At 42.1% G+C, this 21,964-nt stretch overlaps 1 protein-coding gene across 2 annotated transcripts in view; it reads left to right on the top strand.

The window, feature by feature from the left end:
• Positions 1-4,777, top strand: part of LOC109869421 (fibulin-2) — a 46,642-nt gene extending 41,865 nt beyond the window's left edge. For both annotated transcript variants that reach the window (XM_020459558.2, XM_031803741.1), the window contains 3 exons: positions 1-244; positions 327-450; positions 1,056-4,777. The exon at positions 1-244 is cut by the window's left edge and continues 2 nt beyond it. In XM_020459558.2, coding sequence (XP_020315147.2) covers positions 1-244; positions 327-450; positions 1,056-1,413 — 726 coding nt within the window. In that variant the 3' untranslated portion in view covers positions 1,414-4,777. The remainder of the gene's footprint in view (positions 245-326; positions 451-1,055) is intronic.
• Positions 4,778-21,964: the final 17,187 nt, after the last annotated feature.

Genomic DNA, 21,964 nt, shown 5'->3' on the forward strand with positions numbered 1-21,964 from the left:
GTGAATGAGTGTCTAACCAACCCCTGCAGTCAGGAGTGTGCCAACATCTATGGCTCCTACCAGTGTTACTGCAGACAGGGCTCCTACCTAAGGGAGGATGGACACACCTGTGAAGACATTGATGAGTGTGCCCAGAGCATTGGCCACCTGTGTTCCTTTAAGTGTGTCAACATCCCAGGGAGCTACCAGTGTGCCTGTCCCGAGTACGGTTACACCATGTCTCCCAACGGACGCTCCTGCAGTGGTGAGGAGACACTGATACACACATTACATACACATAACACACACACACATTAACTCTGAGCTAACTATGGTTTGGGTTACAGACATAGACGAGTGTACCATCGGGGCCCATAACTGTTCCTTGGCTGAGACCTGCTACAACATCCAGGGAGGCTTTCGCTGTCTGTCCTTCAATTGTCCACAGAACTACCGCAAATCCTCTGACATGTAAGTGACTGTATCTCTACTAATCCGATATCCCAGGACTCCTTGGAAAAGAGAGGAACTACAGTTGAATTGAAGACTTGTAATCTTTTGTGTTGTTGGAAAAGTTCAAACAACAATGAATGGACATTTTCAGAGGTATTTTCATGTTGTCCTTTGGGGCTGGAAAACTGTGCTCTCTTGATTTTCTCAAAGTTCAAAGTTCTTTAGAGGTTTTTCTCCAACTAGTGGAGTGTACGCGGGAAGGAACAATGTTTCCCTTGAGGGGAATGTGTCAGTCTGGGTAATCAAAGCTGTGAAACAGAAAGGCCACAGTGGACACAGAGGCCATGATAGATCAGCTAGGATTCAGAAGAGCTGTCTGGGATTGGCTTTATTTCTCTTCTATCTTATTCTGAAATGACCTGGAAAAACAGTCAAGTTTTGCCTATATGATTCTGCCCATTTGACTGTTATTATTTATGATGTGTTGATTCCATGACTGACTGACTGACTGACTATCTGGCTCATGTTTTGACTGTTCTCATTCTGAGTCTGTCTTTTTCATTCTTTTCACTCTGATTAATATAGTTTTGAAATTCTGACTCTCTCATTGGCTGGTCCTCTAGGCGCTGTGAACGACAGAGCTGCCCCAACTTGCTGGACTGTCAGAACTCTCCTCTCAGGATCACCTACTACCACTTGAGCTTCCAGACCAACATCGTCATCCCTGCCCAGATCTTCCGCATCGGCCCCTCCCCCGCCTACTCCGGGGACAACGTCATCATCAGCATCACCCAGGGCAACTTGGAGAACTACTTTAGCACGCGGAAGCTGAACGCCTACACTGGCGCGGTGTACATGCACAGGCAGGTGCGTGAGCCACGGGACTTCCTGATTGACGTGGAGATGAAGCTTTGGAGACAGGGGACCTTCACTACGTTTCTGGCCCGGATCTATGTCTTCATCACGACCAACTCACTCTAACAGACTGGCCCCCAGCCTCACCCTACTTCCACCCTTGTCCCACCCCTCAATGGACAGCCCATCCCCTTCTACCCCCCTAGCCCTACCCCTCAATGGACAGCCCATCCCCTTCTATCCCCCTAGCTCTACCCCTCAATGGACAGCCAATCCCCTTCTATCCCCCTAGCTCTATCCCTCAATGGACAGCCAATCCCCTTCTATCCCCCTAGATCTATCCCTCAATGGACAGCCCATCCCCTTCTATCCCCCTAGCTCTATCCCTCAATGGACAGCCCATCCCCTTCTACCCCCCTAGCCCTACCCCTCAATGGACAGCCCATCCCCTTCTATCCCCCTAGCCCTATCCCTCAATGGACAGCCCATCCCCTTCTATCCCCCTAGCGCTACCCCTCAATGGACAGCCCATCCCCTTTCATCCCCCTAGCCCTACACCTCAATGGACAGCCCATCCCCTTCTATCCCCCTAGCGCTACCCCTCAATGGACAGCCCATCCCCTTCTATCCCCCTAGCCCTATCCCTCAATGGACAGCCCATCCCCTTCTATCCCCCTAGCGCTACCCCTCAATGGACAGCCCATCCCCTTTCATCCCCCTAGCCCTACACCTCAATGGACAGCCCATCCCCTTCTATCCCCCTAGCGCTACCCCTCAATGGACAGCCCATCCCCTTCTATCCCCCTAGCCCTATCCCTCAATGGACAGCCCATCCCCTTCTATCCCCCTAGCCCTACCCCTCAATGGACAGCCCGTCCCCTTCTATCCCCCTAGCCCTACACCTCAATGGACAGCCCCTCCCCTTCTATCCCCTTAGCCCTACCCCTCAATGGACAGCCATCCCCTTCTATCCCCTTAGCCCTACACCTCAATGGACAGCCCATCCCCTTCTATCCCCTTAGCCCTACCCCTCAATGGACAGCCATCCCCTTCTACCCCCCTAGCCCTACCCCTCAATGGACAGCTCATCCCCTTCTATCCCCCTAGCTCTACCCCTCAATGGACAGCCCCTCCCCTTCTATCCCCTTAGCCCTACCCCTCAATGGACAGCCATCCCCTTCTATCCCCTTAGCCCTACACCTCAATGGACAGCCCATCCCCTTCTATCCCCTTAGCCCTACCCCTCAATGGACAGCCATCCCCTTCTATCCCCTTAGCTCTATCCCTCAATGGACAGCCCATCCCCTTCTATCCCCTTAGCCCTACCCCTCAATGGACAGCCATCCCCTTCTATCCCCTTAGCTCTATCCCTCAATGGACAGCCCATCCCCTTCTATCCCCCTAGCCCTATCCCTCAATGGACAGCCCATCCCCTTCTATCCCCTTAGCTCTATCCCTCAATGGACAGCCCATCCCCTTCTATCCCCCTAGCTCTACCCCTCAATGGACAGCCCATCCCCTTCTATCCCCCTAGCCCTATCCCTCAATGGACAGCCCATCCCCTTCTATCCCCCTAGCCCTACCCCTCAATGGACAGCCCATCCCCTTCTATCCCCCTAGCCCTACCCCTCAATGGACAGCCCATCCCCTTCTATCCCCCTAGCCCTACCCCTCAATGGACAGCCCATCCCCTTTCATCCCCCTAGCCCTACCCCTCAATGGACAGCCCATCCCCTTCTATCCCCCTAGCCCTATCCCTCAATGGACAGCCCATCCCCTTCTATCCCCCTAGCACTACCCCTCAATGGATAGCCCATCCCCTTTCATCCCCCTAGCCCTACACCTCAATGGACAGCCCATCCCCTTCTATCCCCCTAGCGCTACCCCTCAATGGACAGCCCATCCCCTTCTATCCCCCTAGCCCTATCCCTCAATGGACAGCCCATCCCCTTCTATCCCCCTAGCGCTACCCCTCAATGGACAGCCCATCCCCTTTCATCCCCCTAGCCCTACACCTCAATGGACAGCCCATCCCCTTCTATCCCCCTAGCGCTACCCCTCAATGGACAGCCCATCCCCTTCTATCCCCCTAGCCCTATCCCTCAATGGACAGCCCATCCCCTTCTATCCCCCTAGCCCTACCCCTCAATGGACAGCCCGTCCCCTTCTATCCCCCTAGCCCTACACCTCAATGGACAGCCCATCCCCTTCTATCCCCCTAGCCCTATCCCTCAATGGACAGCCCATCCCCTTCTATCCCCCTAGCCCTACCCCTCAATGGACAGCCCATCCCCTTTCATCCCCCTAGCCCTACCCCTCAATGGACAGCCCATCCCCTTCTATCCCCCTAGCCCTACACCTCAATGGACAGCCCATCCCCTTCTATCCCCCTAGCCCTACCCCTCAATGGACAGCCCATCCCCTTCTATCCCCCTAGCCCTACCCCTCAATGGACAGCCCATCCCCTCCTATCCCCCTAGCCCTACCCCTCAATAGACAGCCCATCCCCTTCTATCCCCCTAGCCCTACCCCTCAATGGACAGCCCATCCCCTTCTATCCGCCTAGCCCCACCCCTCAATGGACAGCCCATCCCCTTCTATCCCCCTAGCCCTACACCTCAATGGACAGCCCATCCCCTTCTATCCCCCTAGCCCTACCCCTCAATGGACAGCTAGTCTTCAGCACAGCCCTGCATTTGTTTCCTACCATACTGACCGTCTAGTAGACAAGATGCCCAGTTTTATACCACACTGATGATATCAAAAAGTAGTTTTGCACTATTAACAAAAAATGATTTAACTTAAAAAGTTAAGTTACCTGGCTACCTTAAAATCGGTTACGTCAACTAGTAGTTCAAAATTTGTTGACAAAACATAATATGAGTGACATTAGTTTATCAAGTTGATTCAACTTGAAATCTTAAGTCAGTGGGCTAGATCTAACACTAGTTTTTCCAGTGTAGTGAAAGGCTCTCTAACCCCAGTTAACCCAATTCAGCTTATCAACCAGCTAATTATTAGAATCAGGTGTGCTTCGGGTTGGAACGAAAACATACAGGATGGTAGCTCTCCAGGAACAGGGTTGGAGATCCCGGGCATTAGCTTGTGGTTGTCTTTAACCCACTAAGACAGGTTGTGTCAGGGCCTCAATCCAAATTCTCTCTTTTCTATCTCCCTTAAGCTGCTGTTCCTTTCTATCCTCTTGAAGAACGTTGTACCACTATGCTAATTTAATATCACAGTATATTATGACATGTATTTGTACTTACTGTATGTATTATTCAGACACATTGACTGGATGTATCATATTTTGTTCCGCTATTTTCATAAGCTGCAAATAATTTTTAGTAAAAATGAAAAATACACAAACTGTTTGATGTTCCGTGTCTATCATATGACCTATAACAGTAGCTATACCGGATGAACAGATTCAAATGAAATACAAGGCATGTTTTGTTTTTTACACATAAAGTCCAACTTAAGAAAAGTATTCAATTGAATTGACTTAAATTTAGTGCTACTCCTGTCTATGTTCGCACAGTACAAGTGAACCCAGAAGTGGTTCCAATGTTAGCACCATGTCAGAACATGTTATACTGTTAATATACATGCTTATTTACATACCTTTTCACACCTCCCTAGTGAGATCACCACCGTGAGAGAGGTCTTTATTTACACTAGCTTACCGACAATATCAACTATAAAGAACACACATGTTTTATGATGACTAATCAAAACCAGGGCTATTATCATAGTGTGAAATGCCTGTAATAAAAGCACATTATCTTGTGTATATAATATAATAATATAATGAATCCCTGTATGAAGCAGATGATTTTAAAGTAGCTGTCCAGTGTTTCCAGATTTCTATGAATAATGAATTACAATATGAGTGAATGTGTTTTTTACCCCAACTCTGATATTGTAGCACTTGTTGAAAGAGTAACATCTCCATCTACAGGATATAGTGTGCTCAACACTCATGATTTAGTTCCACGCCATTGCTGCAAAGCTGGAAGTCAATCCAACTCACAATGGCAATGTCAAAGAGGTGTCATAAAGGCGTGGGTTTTGAGCCAAAACAGGTTGTTTATTTTTTTCACAATCAAATGGTTTGTTACTAAACCAATTCGTACAACGTGTTACACAATTGTTGTGGTTAAGATCTCGTTCAATCTCTTCAAGTGTATGTTGACAAACATCTGCCCATATACACATCCCTGGTGAAGTGGTAGGTTTTCACAGAACCCAAATTCATTCTGTGGTTTTATATGACCATGGCACAAACAACTGCTGTGTAAATACCACGATGTAGGTTTGATTTGATTTTTAAGGTCAGAAAGAGTGTAGAATTCACATCAATTCTACAGAATGTGGGACTAATATTATTAGAATCTCAGAATATAAACCTTTTGAAATGGAGTCGATAAAAGAAGATAAGATTCCCTACCTCTCTTTTTATTTGCTTCAGTTTGAGTTAAGGTCATCTGCTGCTCTAGCTATGGGCTCTGAGGACCTTACCATTGTAAGCACGGAAAGGGTGTGAGTGGCTCCTGGACAACTGTATTCATGTATATTGCACATCCAAACAGAAACGTTTGCCAGTTATCTGCTCACTAGAATGAGTTATATTTCCAAAGGTCATTTGAACAAAAGAATCTAAATTACATTTTGTTTTCCACTCTCCCTTGTCTAATTTTAGTCTAGAGCTCTTTGCTTGGCTCTGAGAGCAAATGTGATAGCAATTACAGCACACATGCTTCAAAGCTAACCCATGTCTTCCTCAGATACTGAGCTGTACAGTATGTACACTGAACTAAAATATAAACACAGCATGTTAATGTTGGTCCTAGGTATCATGAGCTGAAATAAAAGATCCCAAAAGATCCCATTTTCCATATGCACAAAACGCTTATTTCTCTCAAAATTGATTACAGAAAGTGAACATTTCTTCTGGCATGCTTACTGCAGGAATGTTCACCAGAGCTGTTGCCAGATAATTCAATGTTCATTTCTCTAACATAAGCCGCCTCCAACGTAATTTTAGAGAATTTGGAAGTACGTCCAACTGGCCCACTGCAGACCAGCCCAGGACCTCCAAATCTGGCTTCTTCACCTGCGGGATTGTTTGAGACCAGCCACCCTGACAGCTGATGAAACAGTTGTTTTGCACAACCAAACATTTTCTGCAGAAACAGTCTCAGGGAAGCTCATCTGCGTGCTCGTCGCCTTCACCAGGGTCTTGACCTGACTGTAGTTTGACGTTGTGACCAACTTCAGTGGGCAAATGCTCACCTTCTATGGCCACTGGCATGCTGGACAAGTTGGCCACTGGCACGCCGGTTTCAACTGTATCGCCAACTGTGTGGGCGAGCGGTTTCCTGATGTCATCCTTGTGAACAAAGTGCCCCTTGGTGGCGGTGGAGTTATGGTAGGGCAGGCATAAGCTATGGACAACAAGCACAACTGCATTTTATCGATGGCAATTTGAATGCACAGAGATACCATGACGAGATCCTGAGGCCCATTGTCGTGCCATTCATCTGCCGCCATCAGCATGATAATCAGCATGATAATTAGCATGATAATTCACGGCTCAATGTCGCAAGCGTCTGTACAGAAGTCCTGGAAGCTTAAAATGTCCCAGTTCTTCAATGACCTGCATACTCACCAGATATGTCACCCATTGAGCATGTTTGGGATGTTCTGGATCACCGTGTACGACACTGTGTTCCAGTTCCCGCCAATATCCAGCAACTTCGCACAGCCGTTGAAGAGGAGTGGGACAACATTCCTCAGGCCACAATCAACATCCTGATCAACTCTATGTGAAGGAGATGTCGCGCTGCATGCGGCAAATGGTGGTCACACAGATACTGACAGTTTTTTTGATCCACTCCCCTACCATTTTTAAAGGTATTTGTGACAAACAGATGCATATCTGTATTCCCAGCCATGTGAAATACATAGATCAGGGCCTAATGTATTTATGTCAATTGACCGCTTTCCTTATATGAACTGTAACTCAGTAAAATCTTTGAAATTGTTGCATGTTGCGTTTATATTTTTGTTCAGTGTAGTATGTAACTAGTATGCACCTGTTGTAGTACACAGAAGAAATCCTACTGACAAATATCAACATACATAAACAGTTGATGACTGTAGGCTGCTATCATGATGACATTCTTTCTCAATTCATATGGTTCAGCCCAAGACAAAAAGTGGTCAGCAGCTTTAGCTATACTGACCAACCCTACAGTACACTTTATGGGTGTATTGAGTGGCACTCCCCTCCGCATTCACTAGAGTCAAGTCCAAGCACTTCCTGCCATTGAGGTGCCATCCCACACGTACTTATGAGTGCACTGGCCTTGATCGATGTTCCCCTTCCCTAATTAACTTTATCTGCTGCTCTAGATTGGCTTGTGTTGTGTTTCAGGGGCTCAGTGAATCACGCAGCCCAGAGAGGGGAAGTTAAAATCTCCTAAGGACAGTCTCAGGAAGTTCTGAAGTCTCCTACACAAAGGGAGAGGGACAAGAGAAAGTTATAGGATTCAGGTTAGAGCCGATGACAATGACAACATGTTAAAAGGCCAGCAGTGTTTTGACCTTTGTGGTTCAGTGGAGGCCTTGATAGTGTTTACACACAGATAAATATATTGTCATTCTATCTAACCAACATTAAGAAATGTAGAGCCTGCGAAGGATGAATTAAGAACCTTTTATAATCAAACAAGGAAGCATCAAATTGTTACTGAGAGTCTGTAATTCCATTAGTTTGGAATGAACCTGATGGAATCTTTAGCCTTATATCATGTAACCTTATACACATTCCTTACACTAATCAGATGCCACCTCAGCATCCTTGTTGTAACATGAAGATAAGCAGAAATGTGATTACCAAAATCTAGTGTGATTCTTTCCCAAAATTAGCCCCCCCCCACCCCCCTCAAGTGTAGAGAAATCTTTCCTGGTTGAATTGGATGAAGTAAATGCAGATAGTCACGCTGAACAGAAGTATGGTGACACTGCAGACTTTTCTAATTAGCTCCAAGATGTACCAGATTGAGCTTGTAATTGTTATATGGTCACTATCACAATAAGTGGTAGTAGAATAGAGGCCTGAGGGCACACTTAATATGTTGTGAAATCTGTTATGAATCTGTTTTTAAAATGCATAACTGCCTTAATTTTTGCTAAGATTAGCTGGCAGCAATGGTTTGTGAGGAGGGGATGTGTGAGTGGGAGACGGAGACGGAGAGGGGTTGGGAGGGAGGTTGTTGTAGACACGGTTGTCTTTGATTCCTCAGGTGGTCATCACCTGAGGGGGAGTGTTAATGGACATTCTCAGCTCTAGACATGAACAGGCTAGTGCACCCTCTCCTCTGCCTAGTGCACACTCTCCTTTGGCTGCCTTACATGGAGGGAAGCGTGCATCATTAGAGGCACTGGAGCTAACTATCTGTGTTCCTCCAACGAAGTCACTCCCTTAGAGTGCTCAGGCCAGCCCTGGCACTAGCACAGGTGTCACACACTAGTACCATCAGAGAAGTCCGATCTGATATGTTACATTTTGGTTCCACATTTTGATGATGTATCTGTTGTATTAAAACTCAGATGATTATTGATGTACTGTATGTGTTGTGTAGGTAGGCTATCAATCATTACATAGATGAAAACCACTACAGTGTCAGAATCTGTGACAGAATGTGAGGATAATTTTGTCACAACATCTTAATCACTTCAGGAAGTGAAGAGGAAGTGACTAAACAGGCTAAGCCTGGAAGGCACTGCTCTGTGTTTGGTTTCTCTAGAGTTAAACCATGCAATTGGCTCTGTCAAGAGGTCAGACATAACAACAGGTACCTAAATGGGACATACAGTGCCTTGCAAGAGTATCCATCCCCTTGGCGTTTTCCTATTTTGTTACATTACAACCTGTCATTTAAATTGATTTTTATTTGGAGTTCATGTAATGGACATACACCAGAAGTTGAAATGAACAAAAAAAAATGGTTACATTTTTTTTTAAATGAAAAGTGGTGCGTGCATATGTTTGCTATGAAGCCCCTAAATAAGATCTGGTGCAACCAATTACCTTCAGAAGTTACATAATTAGTTATATAAAGTCCACATGTGTGCAATCTAACTGTCACATGATCTGTCACATAATCTCAGTATACATACACCTGTTCTGAAAGGCCACAGAGTCTGCAGCACCACTAAGCAAGGGGCAACACCAAGCAAGCGACACCATGAAGACCAAGGAGCTCTACAAACAGACCAGGGTAAAAGTTGTGGAGAAGTACAGATCAGGGTTGGGTTATAAAAAATATCTGTATCTTTGAACATCCCACGGAGCACCATTAAATCCATTACTAAAAAATTGAAAGAATACGGCACCATAACAAACCTGCCAAGAGAGGGCCGCCCACCAAAACTCACGGACCAGGCAAGGAGGGCATTAATCAGAGAGGCAACAAAGAGACCAAAGATAACCCTTTTTGGCCATCAAGGAAAACACTATGTCTGGCGCGAACCCAACACCTCTCATCACCTCGAGAACACCATCCCCACAGTGAAGCATGGTGGTGGCGGCATCATGCTGTGTGAATGTTTTTCATCGGCAGGGACTGGGAAACTGGTCAGAATTGAAGGAATGATGATGGCTCTAAATACAGGGAAATTCTTGAGGGAAACCTGTTTCAGTCTTCCAGAGATTTGAGACTGGGACAGAGGTTCACCTTCCAGCAGGACAATGACCCTAAGCATACTGCTAAAGCAACACCTCATTTGTTTAAGTGGAAACATTTAAATGTCCTGGAATGGCCTAGTCAAAGCCCAGACCTCAATTCAATTGAGAATCTGTGGTATGACTTAAAGATTGCTGTACACCAGCAGAACCCATCCAACTTGAAGGAGCTGGAGCAGTTTTGCCTTGAATGGGAAAAAATCCCAGTGGCTAGATGGGGTGGATAGTTATGCACACTCAAGGTTTCTTTTTCTTTTGTCTTATTTCTTGTTTGTTTCACAACAACAAAAATATTTTGCATCTTCAAATTGTTAGGCATGTTGTGAAAATCAAATGATACAAACCCCCAAACAATTTATTTTAATTCCAGGTTGTAAGGCAACAAAATAGGAAAAATGCCAAGGGGGGTGAATACTTTCGCAAGCCACTGTAATTATTCCCAGGATTGGGTGACAAAAATTGGAAGAGAGATACTTTGTAGTATACCCTGGGTAAAGAAGCTATCAACTGCTAAAGGAATAAGCAAGTATTAAGTAAGTGTAGGATCATCATGGGATGATGACATAGCATGGAGTCTCTTCGACCATGTGCGACGGAAGTGTTCCTTTAAGAGCTGGGATAGAGATGCTGGGTGTCTGGTCCTTGGGAAGAGAGAGAGAGAGAGAGAGCGAGAGAGAGAGGAATTTGCCTGAGAGAATGAGAGAAGGTATGTGAGAGTACCTGTCACACCGGGGCTCCTGTGTGTTTGCTGTTTGTTGGTTAAGTTCCAATCCGATAACATTCCCTGTATCCTTGTTGACCCCTCTCTCTGATCAAAGGACTGGACTGTATCAAGTAACAAATAGGGTAATTGCTCCACTTACCCTTCTGGTGGGCTAAATACTATTCATTGTCATAGGTCTTACATCTCTATCCAAACTGGACAGATCTGGGACTGGGGATAGTGATCAACGGCAGATAAAAGAGAACAAGGAAGGGAGCATACATTTTTTTGCTCCCTGCTTGGGAAGATTTACTGCAGTCCTAATGTCAACTCAACCCATCAGCAACACAACCTTTGTCCAATGGGATGCAAGCTGGAGATGAAGAATTTCCTAGTTAACTGCCATTTTGACAGTGTGCAATGCCAGAAAGGCAGACTTTTGACACCACAAATATTGCTTTCACCATTTCTGATTTACTGTACTGAGCTTTCACCATTTGCAAATTTCATGCAGAGTAGATTGTTAAGAGGAATTTGTAATGCTAATATTTTTGTCATTTAGCAGACACTCTTATCCAGAGTGACTTACAGGAGCAATTAGGGTTAAGTGCCTTGCTCAAGGGCAAATCAACAGATTTTTCATCTAGTTGGCTCAGGGATTCAAACCAGCAACCTTTCGGTTACTGGCCCAACACTCTTGACCACTAGGCTACCTGCTGTGTGCGTGTTTCATTATTGATTTACAGTAAGTATCAAATTAAAAGTGATACGAAAAGTATTTCTTCTCTTGCATTGAGAGAAATTACAACTCCATAAACAGTATATACATAAATAAAATAAACCTACTATATCCATTACTTACTTTGCAGCAAACATTTAGAATGAGTAGTATTGAGACTGTAAATAAAGAGCAGTGTTGAGACTGTAGATAAAGAGTAGTGTTGAGACTGTAGATAAAGAGTAGTGTTGAGACTGTAGATAAAGAGTAGTGTTGAGACTGTATTGTAGATAAAGAGTAGTGTTGAGACTATAGTGTAGATAAAGAGTAGTGTTGAGACTGTAGTGTAGATAAAGAGTAGTGTTGAGACTGTAGTGTAGATAAAGAGTAGTGTTGAGACTGTAGATAAAGAGTAGTGTTGAGACTGTAGATAAAGAGTAGTGTTGAGACTGTATATAAAGAGTAGTGTTGAGACTGTAGATAAAGAGTAGTGTTGACTGCAGATAAAGAGTAGTGTTGAGACTGTATATAAAGAGTAGTGTTGAGACTGTAGATAAATAGTAGTGTTGAGACTATAGTGTAGATAAAGAGTAGTGTTGAGACTGTAGTGTAGATAAAGAGTAGTGTTGAGACTGTAGTGTAGATAAAGAGTAGTGTTGAGACTGAAGTGTTGCTAAAGAGTAGTGTTGAGACTGTAGATAAAGAGTAGTGTTGAGACTGTAGATAAAGAATAGTGTTGAGACTGTAGATAAAGAGTAGTGTTGAGACTGTAGTGTAGATAAAGAGTAGTGTTGAGACTGTAGATAAAGAGTAGTGTTGACTGTAGATAAAGAGTAGTGTTGAGACTGTAGATAAAGAGTAGTGTTGAGACTGTAGATAAAGAGTAGTGTTGAGACTGTAGATAAAGAGTAGTGTTGAGACTGTATTGTAGATACAGAGTAGTGTTGAGACTATAGTGTAGATAAAGAGTAGTGTTGAGACTGTAGTGTAGATAAAGAGTAGTGTTGAGACTGTAGTGTAGATAAAGAGTAGTGTTGAGACTGTAGTGTAGATAAAGAGTAGTGTTGAGACTGTAGATAAAGAGTAGTGTTGAGACTGTAGATAAAGAGTAGTGTTGAGACTGTATATAAAGAGTAGTGTTGAGACTGTAGATAAAGAGTAGTGTTGACTGCAGATAAAGAGTAGTGTTGAGACTGTATATAAAGAGTAGTGTTGAGACTGTAGATAAATAGTAGTGTTGAGACTATAGTGTAGATAAAGAGTAGTGTTGAGACTGTAGTGTAGATAAAGAGTAGTGTTGAGACTGTAGTGTAGATAAAGAGTAGTGTTGAGACTGAAGTGTTGCTAAAGAGTAGTGTTGAGACTGTAGATAAAGAGTAGTGTTGAGACTGTAGATAAAGAATAGTGTTGAGACTGTAGATAAAGAGTAGTGTTGAGACTGTAGTGTAGATAAAGAGTAGTGTTGAGACTGTAGATAAAGAGTAGTGTTGACTGTAGATAAAGAGTAGTGTTGAGACTGTAGATAAAGAGTAGTGTTGAGACTGTAGTGTAGATAAAGAGTAGTGTTGAGACTGTAGATAAAGAGTAGTGTTGAGACTGTAGATAAAGAGTAGTGTTGAGACTGTAGATAAAGAGTAGTGTTGAGACTGTAGATAAAGAGTAGTGTTGAGACTGTAGATAAAGAGTAGTGTTGAGACTGTAGTGTAGATAAAGAGTAGTGTTGAGACTGTAGATAAAGAGTAGTGTTGAGACTGTAGTGTAGCTAAAGAGTAGTGTTGAGACTGTAGATAAAGAGTAGTGTTGAGACTGTAGTGTAGATAAAGAGTAGTGTGAGACTGTAGTGTAGATAAAGAGTAGTGTTGAGACTGTAGATACAGAGTAGTGTTGAGACTGTAGATAAAGAGTAGTGTTGAGACTGTAGATAAAGAGTAGTGTTGAGACTGTAGTGTAGATAAAGAGTAGTGTTGAGACTGTAGTGTAGATAAAGAGTAGTGTTGAGACTGTAGTGTAGATAAAGAGTAGTGTTGAGACTGTATATAAAGAGTAGTGTTGAGACTGTAGATAACGAGTAGTGTTGAGACTGTAGATAAAGAGCAGTGTTGAGACTGTAGATAAAGAGTAGTGTTGAGACTGTAGTGTAGCTAAAGAGTAGTGTTGAGACTGTAGATAAAGAGTAGTGTTGAGACTGTAGTGTAGATAAAGAGTAGTGTGAGACTGTAGTGTAGATAAAGAGTAGTGTTGAGACTGTAGATACAGAGTAGTGTTGAGACTGTATATAAAGAGTAGTGTTGAGACTGTAGATAAAGAGTAGTGTTGAGACTGTAGTGTAGATAAAGAGTAGTGTTGAGACTATAGTGTAGATAAAGAGTAGTGTTGAGACTGTAGTGTAGATAAAGAGTAGTGTTGAGACTGTAGTGTAGATAAAGAGTAGTGTTGAGACTGTAGTGTAGATAAAGAGTAGTGTTGAGACTGTATATAAAGAGTAGTGTTGACTGTAGATAAAGAGTAGTGTTGAGACTGTAGATAAAGAGTAGTGTTGAGACTGTAGTGTAGATAAAGAGTAGTGTTGAGACTGTAGATAAAGAGTAGTGTTGAGACTGTAGTGTAGATAAAGAGTAGTGTTGAGACTGTAGATAAAGAGTAGTGTTGAGACTGTAGATAAAGAGTAGTGTTGAGACTGTAGATAAATAGTAGTGTTGAGACTATAGTGTAGATAAAGAGTAGTGTTGAGACTGTAGTGTAGATAAAGAGTAGTGTTGAGACTGTAGTGTAGATAAAGAGTAGTGTTGAGACTGAAGTGTAGCTAAAGAGTAGTGTTGAGACTGTAGTGTAGATAAAGAGTAGTGTTGAGACTGTAGATAAAGAGTAGTGTTGAGACTGTAGATAAAGAGCAGTGTTGAGACTGTAGATAACGAGTAGTGTTGAGACTGTAGATAAAGAGCAGTGTTGAGACTGTAGTGTAGATAAAGAGTAGTGTTGAGACTGTAGATAAAGAGTAGTGTTGAGACTGTAGATAAAGAGTAGTGTTGAGACTGTAGTGTAGATAAAGAGTAGTGTTGAGACTGTAGATAAAGAGTAGTGTTGAGACTGTAGTGTAGATAAAGAGTAGTGTTGACTGCAGATAAATAGTAGTGTTGAGACTATAGGGTAGATAAAGAGTAGTGTTGAGACTGTAGTGTAGATAAAGAGTAGTGATGAGACTGTAGTGTAGATAAAGAGTAGTGTTGAGACTGAAGTGTAGATAAAGAGTAGTGTTGAGACTGTAGTGTAGATAAAGAGTAGTGTTGAGACTGTAGTGTAGATAAAGAGTAGTGTTGAGACTATAGGGTAGATAAAGAGTAGTGTTGAGACTGTAGTGTAGCTAAAGAGTAGTGTTGAGACTGTAGATAAAGAGTAGTGTTGAGACTGTAGATAAAGAGTAGTGTTGAGACTGTAGTGTAGATAAAGAGTAGTGTTGAGACTGTAGATAAAGAGTAGTGTTGAGACTGTAGATAAAGAGTAGTGTTGAGACTGTAGTGTAGATAAAGAGTAGTGTTGAGACTGTAGATAAAGAGTAGTGTTGAGACTGTAGTGTAGCTAAAGAGTAGTGTTGAGACTGTAGATAAAGAGTAGTGTTGAGACTGTAGTGTAGATAAAGAGTAGTGTGAGACTGTAGTGTAGATAAAGAGTAGTGTTGAGACTGTAGATACAGAGTAGTGTTGAGACTGTATATAAAGAGTAGTGTTGAGACTGTAGATAAAGAGTAGTGTTGAGACTGTAGTGTAGATAAAGAGTAGTGTTGAGACTATAGTGTAGATAAAGAGTAGTGTTGAGACTGTAGTGTAGATAAAGAGTAGTGTTGAGACTGTAGTGTAGATAAAGAGTAGTGTTGAGACTGTAGTGTAGATAAAGAGTAGTGTTGAGACTGTAGATAAAGAGTAGTGTTGAGACTGTAGATAACGAGTAGTGTTGAGACTGTAGATAAAGAGCAGTGTTGAGACTGTAGATAAAGAGTAGTGTTGAGACTGTAGTGTAGCTAAAGAGTAGTGTTGAGACTGTAGATAAAGAGTAGTGTTGAGACTGTAGTGTAGATAAAGAGTAGTGTGAGACTGTAGTGTAGATAAAGAGTAGTGTTGAGACTATAGTGTAGATAAAGAGTAGTGTTGAGACTGTAGTGTAGATAAAGAGTAGTGTTGAGACTGTAGTGTAGATAAAGAGTAGTGTTGAGACTGTAGTGTAGATAAAGAGTAGTGTTGAGACTGTATATAAAGAGTAGTGTTGACTGTAGATAAAGAGTAGTGTTGAGACTGTAGATAAAGAGTAGTGTTGAGACTGTAGTGTAGATAAAGAGTAGTGTTGAGACTGTAGATAAAGAGTAGTGTTGAGACTGTAGTGTAGATAAAGAGTAGTGTTGAGACTGTAGATAAAGAGTAGTGTTGAGACTGTAGATAAAGAGTAGTGTTGAGACTGTAGATAAATAGTAGTGTTGAGACTGTAGTGTAGATAAAGAGTAGTGTTGAGACTGTAGTGTAGATAAAGAGTAGTGTTGAGACTGTAGTGTAGATAAAGAGTAGTGTTGAGACTGTAGTGTAGATAAAGAGTAGTGTTGAGACTGTAGTGTAGATAAAGAGTAGTGTTGAGACTGAAGTGTAGCTAAAGAGTAGTGTTGAGACTGTAGTGTAGATAAAGAGTAGTGTTGAGACTGTAGATAAAGAGTAGTGTTGAGACTGTAGATAAAGAGCAGTGTTGAGACTGTAGATAACGAGTAGTGTTGAGACTGTAGATAAGGAGCAGTGTTGAGACTGTAGTGTAGATAAAGAGTAGTGTTGAGACTGTAGATAAAGAGTAGTGTTGAGACTGTAGATAAAGAGTAGTGTTGAGACTGTAGTGTAGATAAAGAGTAGTGTTGAGACTGTAGATAAAGAGTAGTGTTGAGACTGTAGTGTAGATAAAGAGTAGTGTTGACTGCAGATAAATAGTAGTGTTGAGACTATAGGGTAGATAAAGAGTAGTGTTGAGACTGTAGTGTAGATAGAGTAGTGTTGAGACTATAGGGTAGATAAAGAGTAGTGTTGAGACTGTAGTGTAGCTAAAGAGTAGTGTTGAGACTGTAGATAAAGAGTAGTGTTGAGACTGTATTGTAGATAAAGAGTATTGTTGAGACTGTAGTGTAGATAAAGAGTAGTGTTGAGACTGTAGTGTAGATAAAGAGTAGTGTTGAGACTGAAGTGTAGATAAAGAGTAGTGTTGAGACTGTAGTGTAGATAAAGAGTAGTGTTGAGACTGTAGTGTAGATAAAGAGTAGTGTTGAGACTGTAGTGTAGATAAAGAGTAGTGTTGAGACTGTAGATAAAGAGTAGTGTTGAGACTGTAGATAACGAGTAGTGTTGAGACTGTAGATAAAGAGCAGTGTTGAGACTGTAGATAAAGAGTAGTGTTGAGACTGTAGTGTAGCTAAAGAGTAGTGTTGAGACTGTAGATAAAGAGTAGTGTTGAGACTGTAGTGTAGATAAAGAGTAGTGTGAGACTGTAGTGTAGATAAAGAGTAGTGTTGAGACTATAGTGTAGATAAAGAGTAGTGTTGAGACTGTAGTGTAGATAAAGAGTAGTGTTGAGACTGTAGTGTAGATAAAGAGTAGTGTTGAGACTGTAGTGTAGATAAAGAGTAGTGTTGAGACTGTATATAAAGAGTAGTGTTGACTGTAGATAAAGAGTAGTGTTGAGACTGTAGATAAAGAGTAGTGTTGAGACTGTAGTGTAGATAAAGAGTAGTGTTGAGACTGTAGATAAAGAGTAGTGTTGAGACTGTAGTGTAGATAAAGAGTAGTGTTGAGACTGTAGATAAAGAGTAGTGTTGAGACTGTAGATAAAGAGTAGTGTTGAGACTGTAGATAAATAGTAGTGTTGAGACTGTAGTGTAGATAAAGAGTAGTGTTGAGACTGTAGTGTAGATAAAGAGTAGTGTTGAGACTGTAGTGTAGATAAAGAGTAGTGTTGAGACTGTAGTGTAGATAAAGAGTAGTGTTGAGACTGTAGTGTAGATAAAGAGTAGTGTTGAGACTGAAGTGTAGCTAAAGAGTAGTGTTGAGACTGTAGTGTAGATAAAGAGTAGTGTTGAGACTGTAGATAAAGAGTAGTGTTGAGACTGTAGATAAAGAGCAGTGTTGAGACTGTAGATAACGAGTAGTGTTGAGACTGTAGATAAGGAGCAGTGTTGAGACTGTAGTGTAGATAAAGAGTAGTGTTGAGACTGTAGATAAAGAGTAGTGTTGAGACTGTAGATAAAGAGTAGTGTTGAGACTGTAGTGTAGATAAAGAGTAGTGTTGAGACTGTAGATAAAGAGTAGTGTTGAGACTGTAGTGTAGATAAAGAGTAGTGTTGACTGCAGATAAATAGTAGTGTTGAGACTATAGGGTAGATAAAGAGTAGTGTTGAGACTGTAGTGTAGATAGAGTAGTGTTGAGACTATAGGGTAGATAAAGAGTAGTGTTGAGACTGTAGTGTAGCTAAAGAGTAGTGTTGAGACTGTAGATAAAGAGTAGTGTTGAGACTGTATTGTAGATAAAGAGTATTGTTGAGACTGTAGTGTAGATAAAGAGTAGTGTTGAGACTGTAGTGTAGATAAAGAGTAGTGTTGAGACTGAAGTGTAGATAAAGAGTAGTGTTGAGACTGAAGTGTAGATAAAGAGTAGTGTTGAGACTGAAGTGTAGATAAAGCAGCAGACAAAGCTAACTGATGTCACTTGTATTTGCCATTTTCTTTAGTATATTATATATCATATCAACCATGTCATTGAACACCTAGTGATAGCAATACGTCTGATGTCCCATGCAGTCCCACAGTAAATGGATAAAAACAAGCCTCCTTTGGATAACTGGTTAAATTTTACATTTCAGAATCTGAATTGTGCAAGATGCAACAGGTACTGTAGTGCTTTCAAGGCTGTCTGCATACCACGGTGACCGCAGAGCAGTCTAATACTCTCCTTATTCCAACACCCCCACCCCCACCCCACACCACCACCCCCTCCGGCTTTCTCTCTGATAAAACCTTGCACTCCTTCCAAAAAAAACTAAATTTCTTCGGGATGTGTACATTTGTTTGTGTTTACGCCTAAAGCGACGTCTTTTTATGACACTTGACAAAGTCTTCCATTTAGAAAGAGAGTGAAAATGTAGTATAAAAGGAGCCTCTTTTACAAAGAGGAGCTGTGTTTTAAAATGGCCGACGTACAGCTGTCATACATTACAGGACCCGAGCAGCCAGAGAGTCAGTTTCATTAGCAGGCATTACAAACGGAAACATTCCCACTTGCCATTGTTCATGTCACTGTCATACAATAGTATACTGCTCTGTTAGGGAGATTGATGCCTGTGTGTTTATCTATCCACTCTCTGAGTGACTGGTTATTATCGAGGCGTATTCATAACTACAAACAGCAATCAGCATAAATCCTGTCACTGCTACCGTTTAATACAATATGCTGAAAAAATAGGATTCTAAAGATGGGCCTGATTCCTTGTTATTTCTATCTAATTATATAACTAGTCACTGATGTACGCTCTTAAGACTCATACCCAACACGCCCAGATAATGGTCTTGTTCGAGGGGGGAATTTCCCACTCTTCACGTTATCTTATCTCCCCAATAGCCAGAGGAGATGAATGGGCACCCATCTACAGCCTAGGGGAACCAAAACCTCTGTTTGGAAAACAAGAAATACCGTATGACATTCAACAATGTCTCCACCTGAGAGAGACACTCCAAGCCTGTGGAAAGACTCTTCAGACTGATACAGCATGATGATCTGTTCTGAGGCCTGTCCTACCTCAGCAGTCTGTCATGGGTCAGGAATGTCACGTGGACATCTCGAGACAGCTTGTGGATTGTGGATAGTTTGGGTTTATTGTAAAATATTGTCTTTATGCCATAATGCCAACATTACAGGTAATCTAATTTAAGGAAGCAGGCAGCACTCATTCACTGTAGTGTAACTGTAGTGTAACTGTAGTGTAACTGTAGTGTAACTGTAGTGTAACCTGCATGTCCTTTGTATTTCCTTTGTTACATTGCAACTTGTTGCTGCCTGATATTGAGCCATATAAAACATATGTCACTCAGGGAACGTGGCTTGGGAACAGTTACCTGGCTACATGCCAAACAACAGATAAACACACTGTACTCTCTCTCTCTACCTCCCCGCATTTCTGCCTTAAAATACCTGTACAGGTGCACATCTCACAAAGTCGAGATAAAACCCAGTCTAAAACTGACCAATCATCAGTTTTCTCATACAAAACCTGAGTGTGGATCTGTACTTATAGATCTACTGAGCTCCTGACAGCAGAGTTGGAGCTGATGGTTAAAAGATGATGACTATGACAGTTTTTCTGGTGTTGCTGCTCTGCTCTCTGTCTGGGCCACATGGCCATGATGACAGAGTGAAAGACATCACTACTCAGGTTCCCTATGTAGACAGACAGAGTAGCGTGGATGAAGATCAGATTGACAGGCTGGATGAAGCTGAAGGTGACCCTGGTTCTGAGCTGATGGGACCGCAATCTGGACTGAGCTGATGGCTCTGAGAGACATGGTGGTAGAGCAGAGAGTTGAGCTGAGGTTCATGGAGGCCAGATGTAACAGCTGCTGAGTGCCATGTGAACCAACAGCAGACAGAGAATGAAGGTGAGCGAGCTGAGAGACATGGTTATGTATATGTTTATGTATATGTAGAAAACGTTCCCTACTAGCCCGGCTGGCCAGTGCCCAAAATGCTTAAGTATCAGCCCTGAGTGCTACAGTAGCATACCTTTTTGCATGGATGAATTTAAATGAATTTATATATTTCCATAGAATAACAAAATCTCTGACGAAGGCCGTGAGGCCGATACGTAAGCTTATTAAATATCAGTGATCCTACCAAGAGCAGTGTGTGGTTTCCTTTTTCCTTCATCTTGTTCAACTATTACCATGCACCTGCAAAAAAAGATTGCTCAGATGTGCGAGTGCCTTTTGAACATAGAATAACAGTAACAACAATATATTGTTCTTGTTATTTCAGCTCAGCAGACAAGCTGATGGACATGGAGGCCAAGATGGCAGATGTGGAGGAACGTGGAGGAACTGCAGACAGAGAATGAAGGTAATTCATGATGAATTAGATAATCAGGCAACAGTAAAATGAGCATTTATCACTAATGTTATGGTAACAAGGAATTAATACATTTGTCATTTTAGCACAAACGGGTTTGCTGACAGGCAGGGGAGCCAGGATGACAGCTGCTGAAAGTCGTATGGAGGAACTGCAGACAGAGAATGAAGGTAAACAATGACAACAGATACAACAGATCACAAGCAACATGAACATTTCTAATGAGATTTTCTGCAAAGCACAAGTGATACATTAAGAGGACCACAATGAAAATAAGCCTACAGGCTTTACTTTGTGTATCCTCAATAATTGTTTATGTATGTAATGTTGTCTCTGGCTGGAGCAGCACTAATACTTTTAAATGTCAAAAAATTTCAATTAATCCACCAATCAAATCATCTTGGCTGTTGACAACAAATTAATTCCTGTTATCTTTAGTCCAAGCAGCAGAGTTGAGTGCAATGAGAGACAATTAGAATACCATAGAGAGCCAGATAGAGGGACTGAAGACAGACAGGGACAGTAGATAAACTCACATAGAAGTAACATGTTTTCTTCTCTCTTTGTTGAAAATTATAACATGATAATAACTGCACTCTCATAATTGTAATTTCTTGGGTGTCACAAAGGTCAAGCTCTGTGGAAGCCTGGTTGACAGCCAGTGAGAGCCAAATGGATGGACTAGAGAGAGAGCAGGAAGGTCTGAGGTGGACTGGGGACAACACCATGTGCAGTGACTACCCACTGGGCACAGACATCAATTCAATGTCTATTCCACGTTGGTAATTTAATAGAAATGACAATGAGTGGCAGCTGCCAAAATACTGACTCAAATCTCTAGCCACTTTAATAATAACAAATTTGATGTAATAAATGTGTCACTAGTCACTTTAAACTATGTCACTTTATACAATGTTTACATACCCTACATTACTCATCTCATATGTATATACTGTATTCTATACCATCTACTGCATATTGCCTATGCAGTTCGGCCATCGCTCATTCATATATTTTTATGTACATATTCTTATTCATTCCTTTACACTTGTGTGTATAAGGTAGTTGTTGTGAAATTGTTAGATTACGTGTTAGATATTACTGCACGGTCGGAACTAGAAGCACAAGCATTTCGCTACACTTGCATTAACATCTGCTAACCATGTGTATGTGACCAATAACATTTGATTTGATTTGAGTCAACCAGTGTGTGACCAGTGGGTAGATTTCATGGGAGTTGTGGGCTGAAATAATATATACGGTATTTATTGGTTTCAGCACAAACAACGGAGCTGAGAGATCTGTCTGTCAGGTCAAACATCACTGAGAATCAGGTGGCTGAATGGGAGACGATGGTGGTGATGCTGGAATA

Source organism: Oncorhynchus kisutch, linkage group LG24 (assembly GCF_002021735.2).
Source record: "Oncorhynchus kisutch isolate 150728-3 linkage group LG24, Okis_V2, whole genome shotgun sequence".
Classification (NCBI taxonomy): Eukaryota; Metazoa; Chordata; class Actinopteri; order Salmoniformes; family Salmonidae; genus Oncorhynchus; species Oncorhynchus kisutch.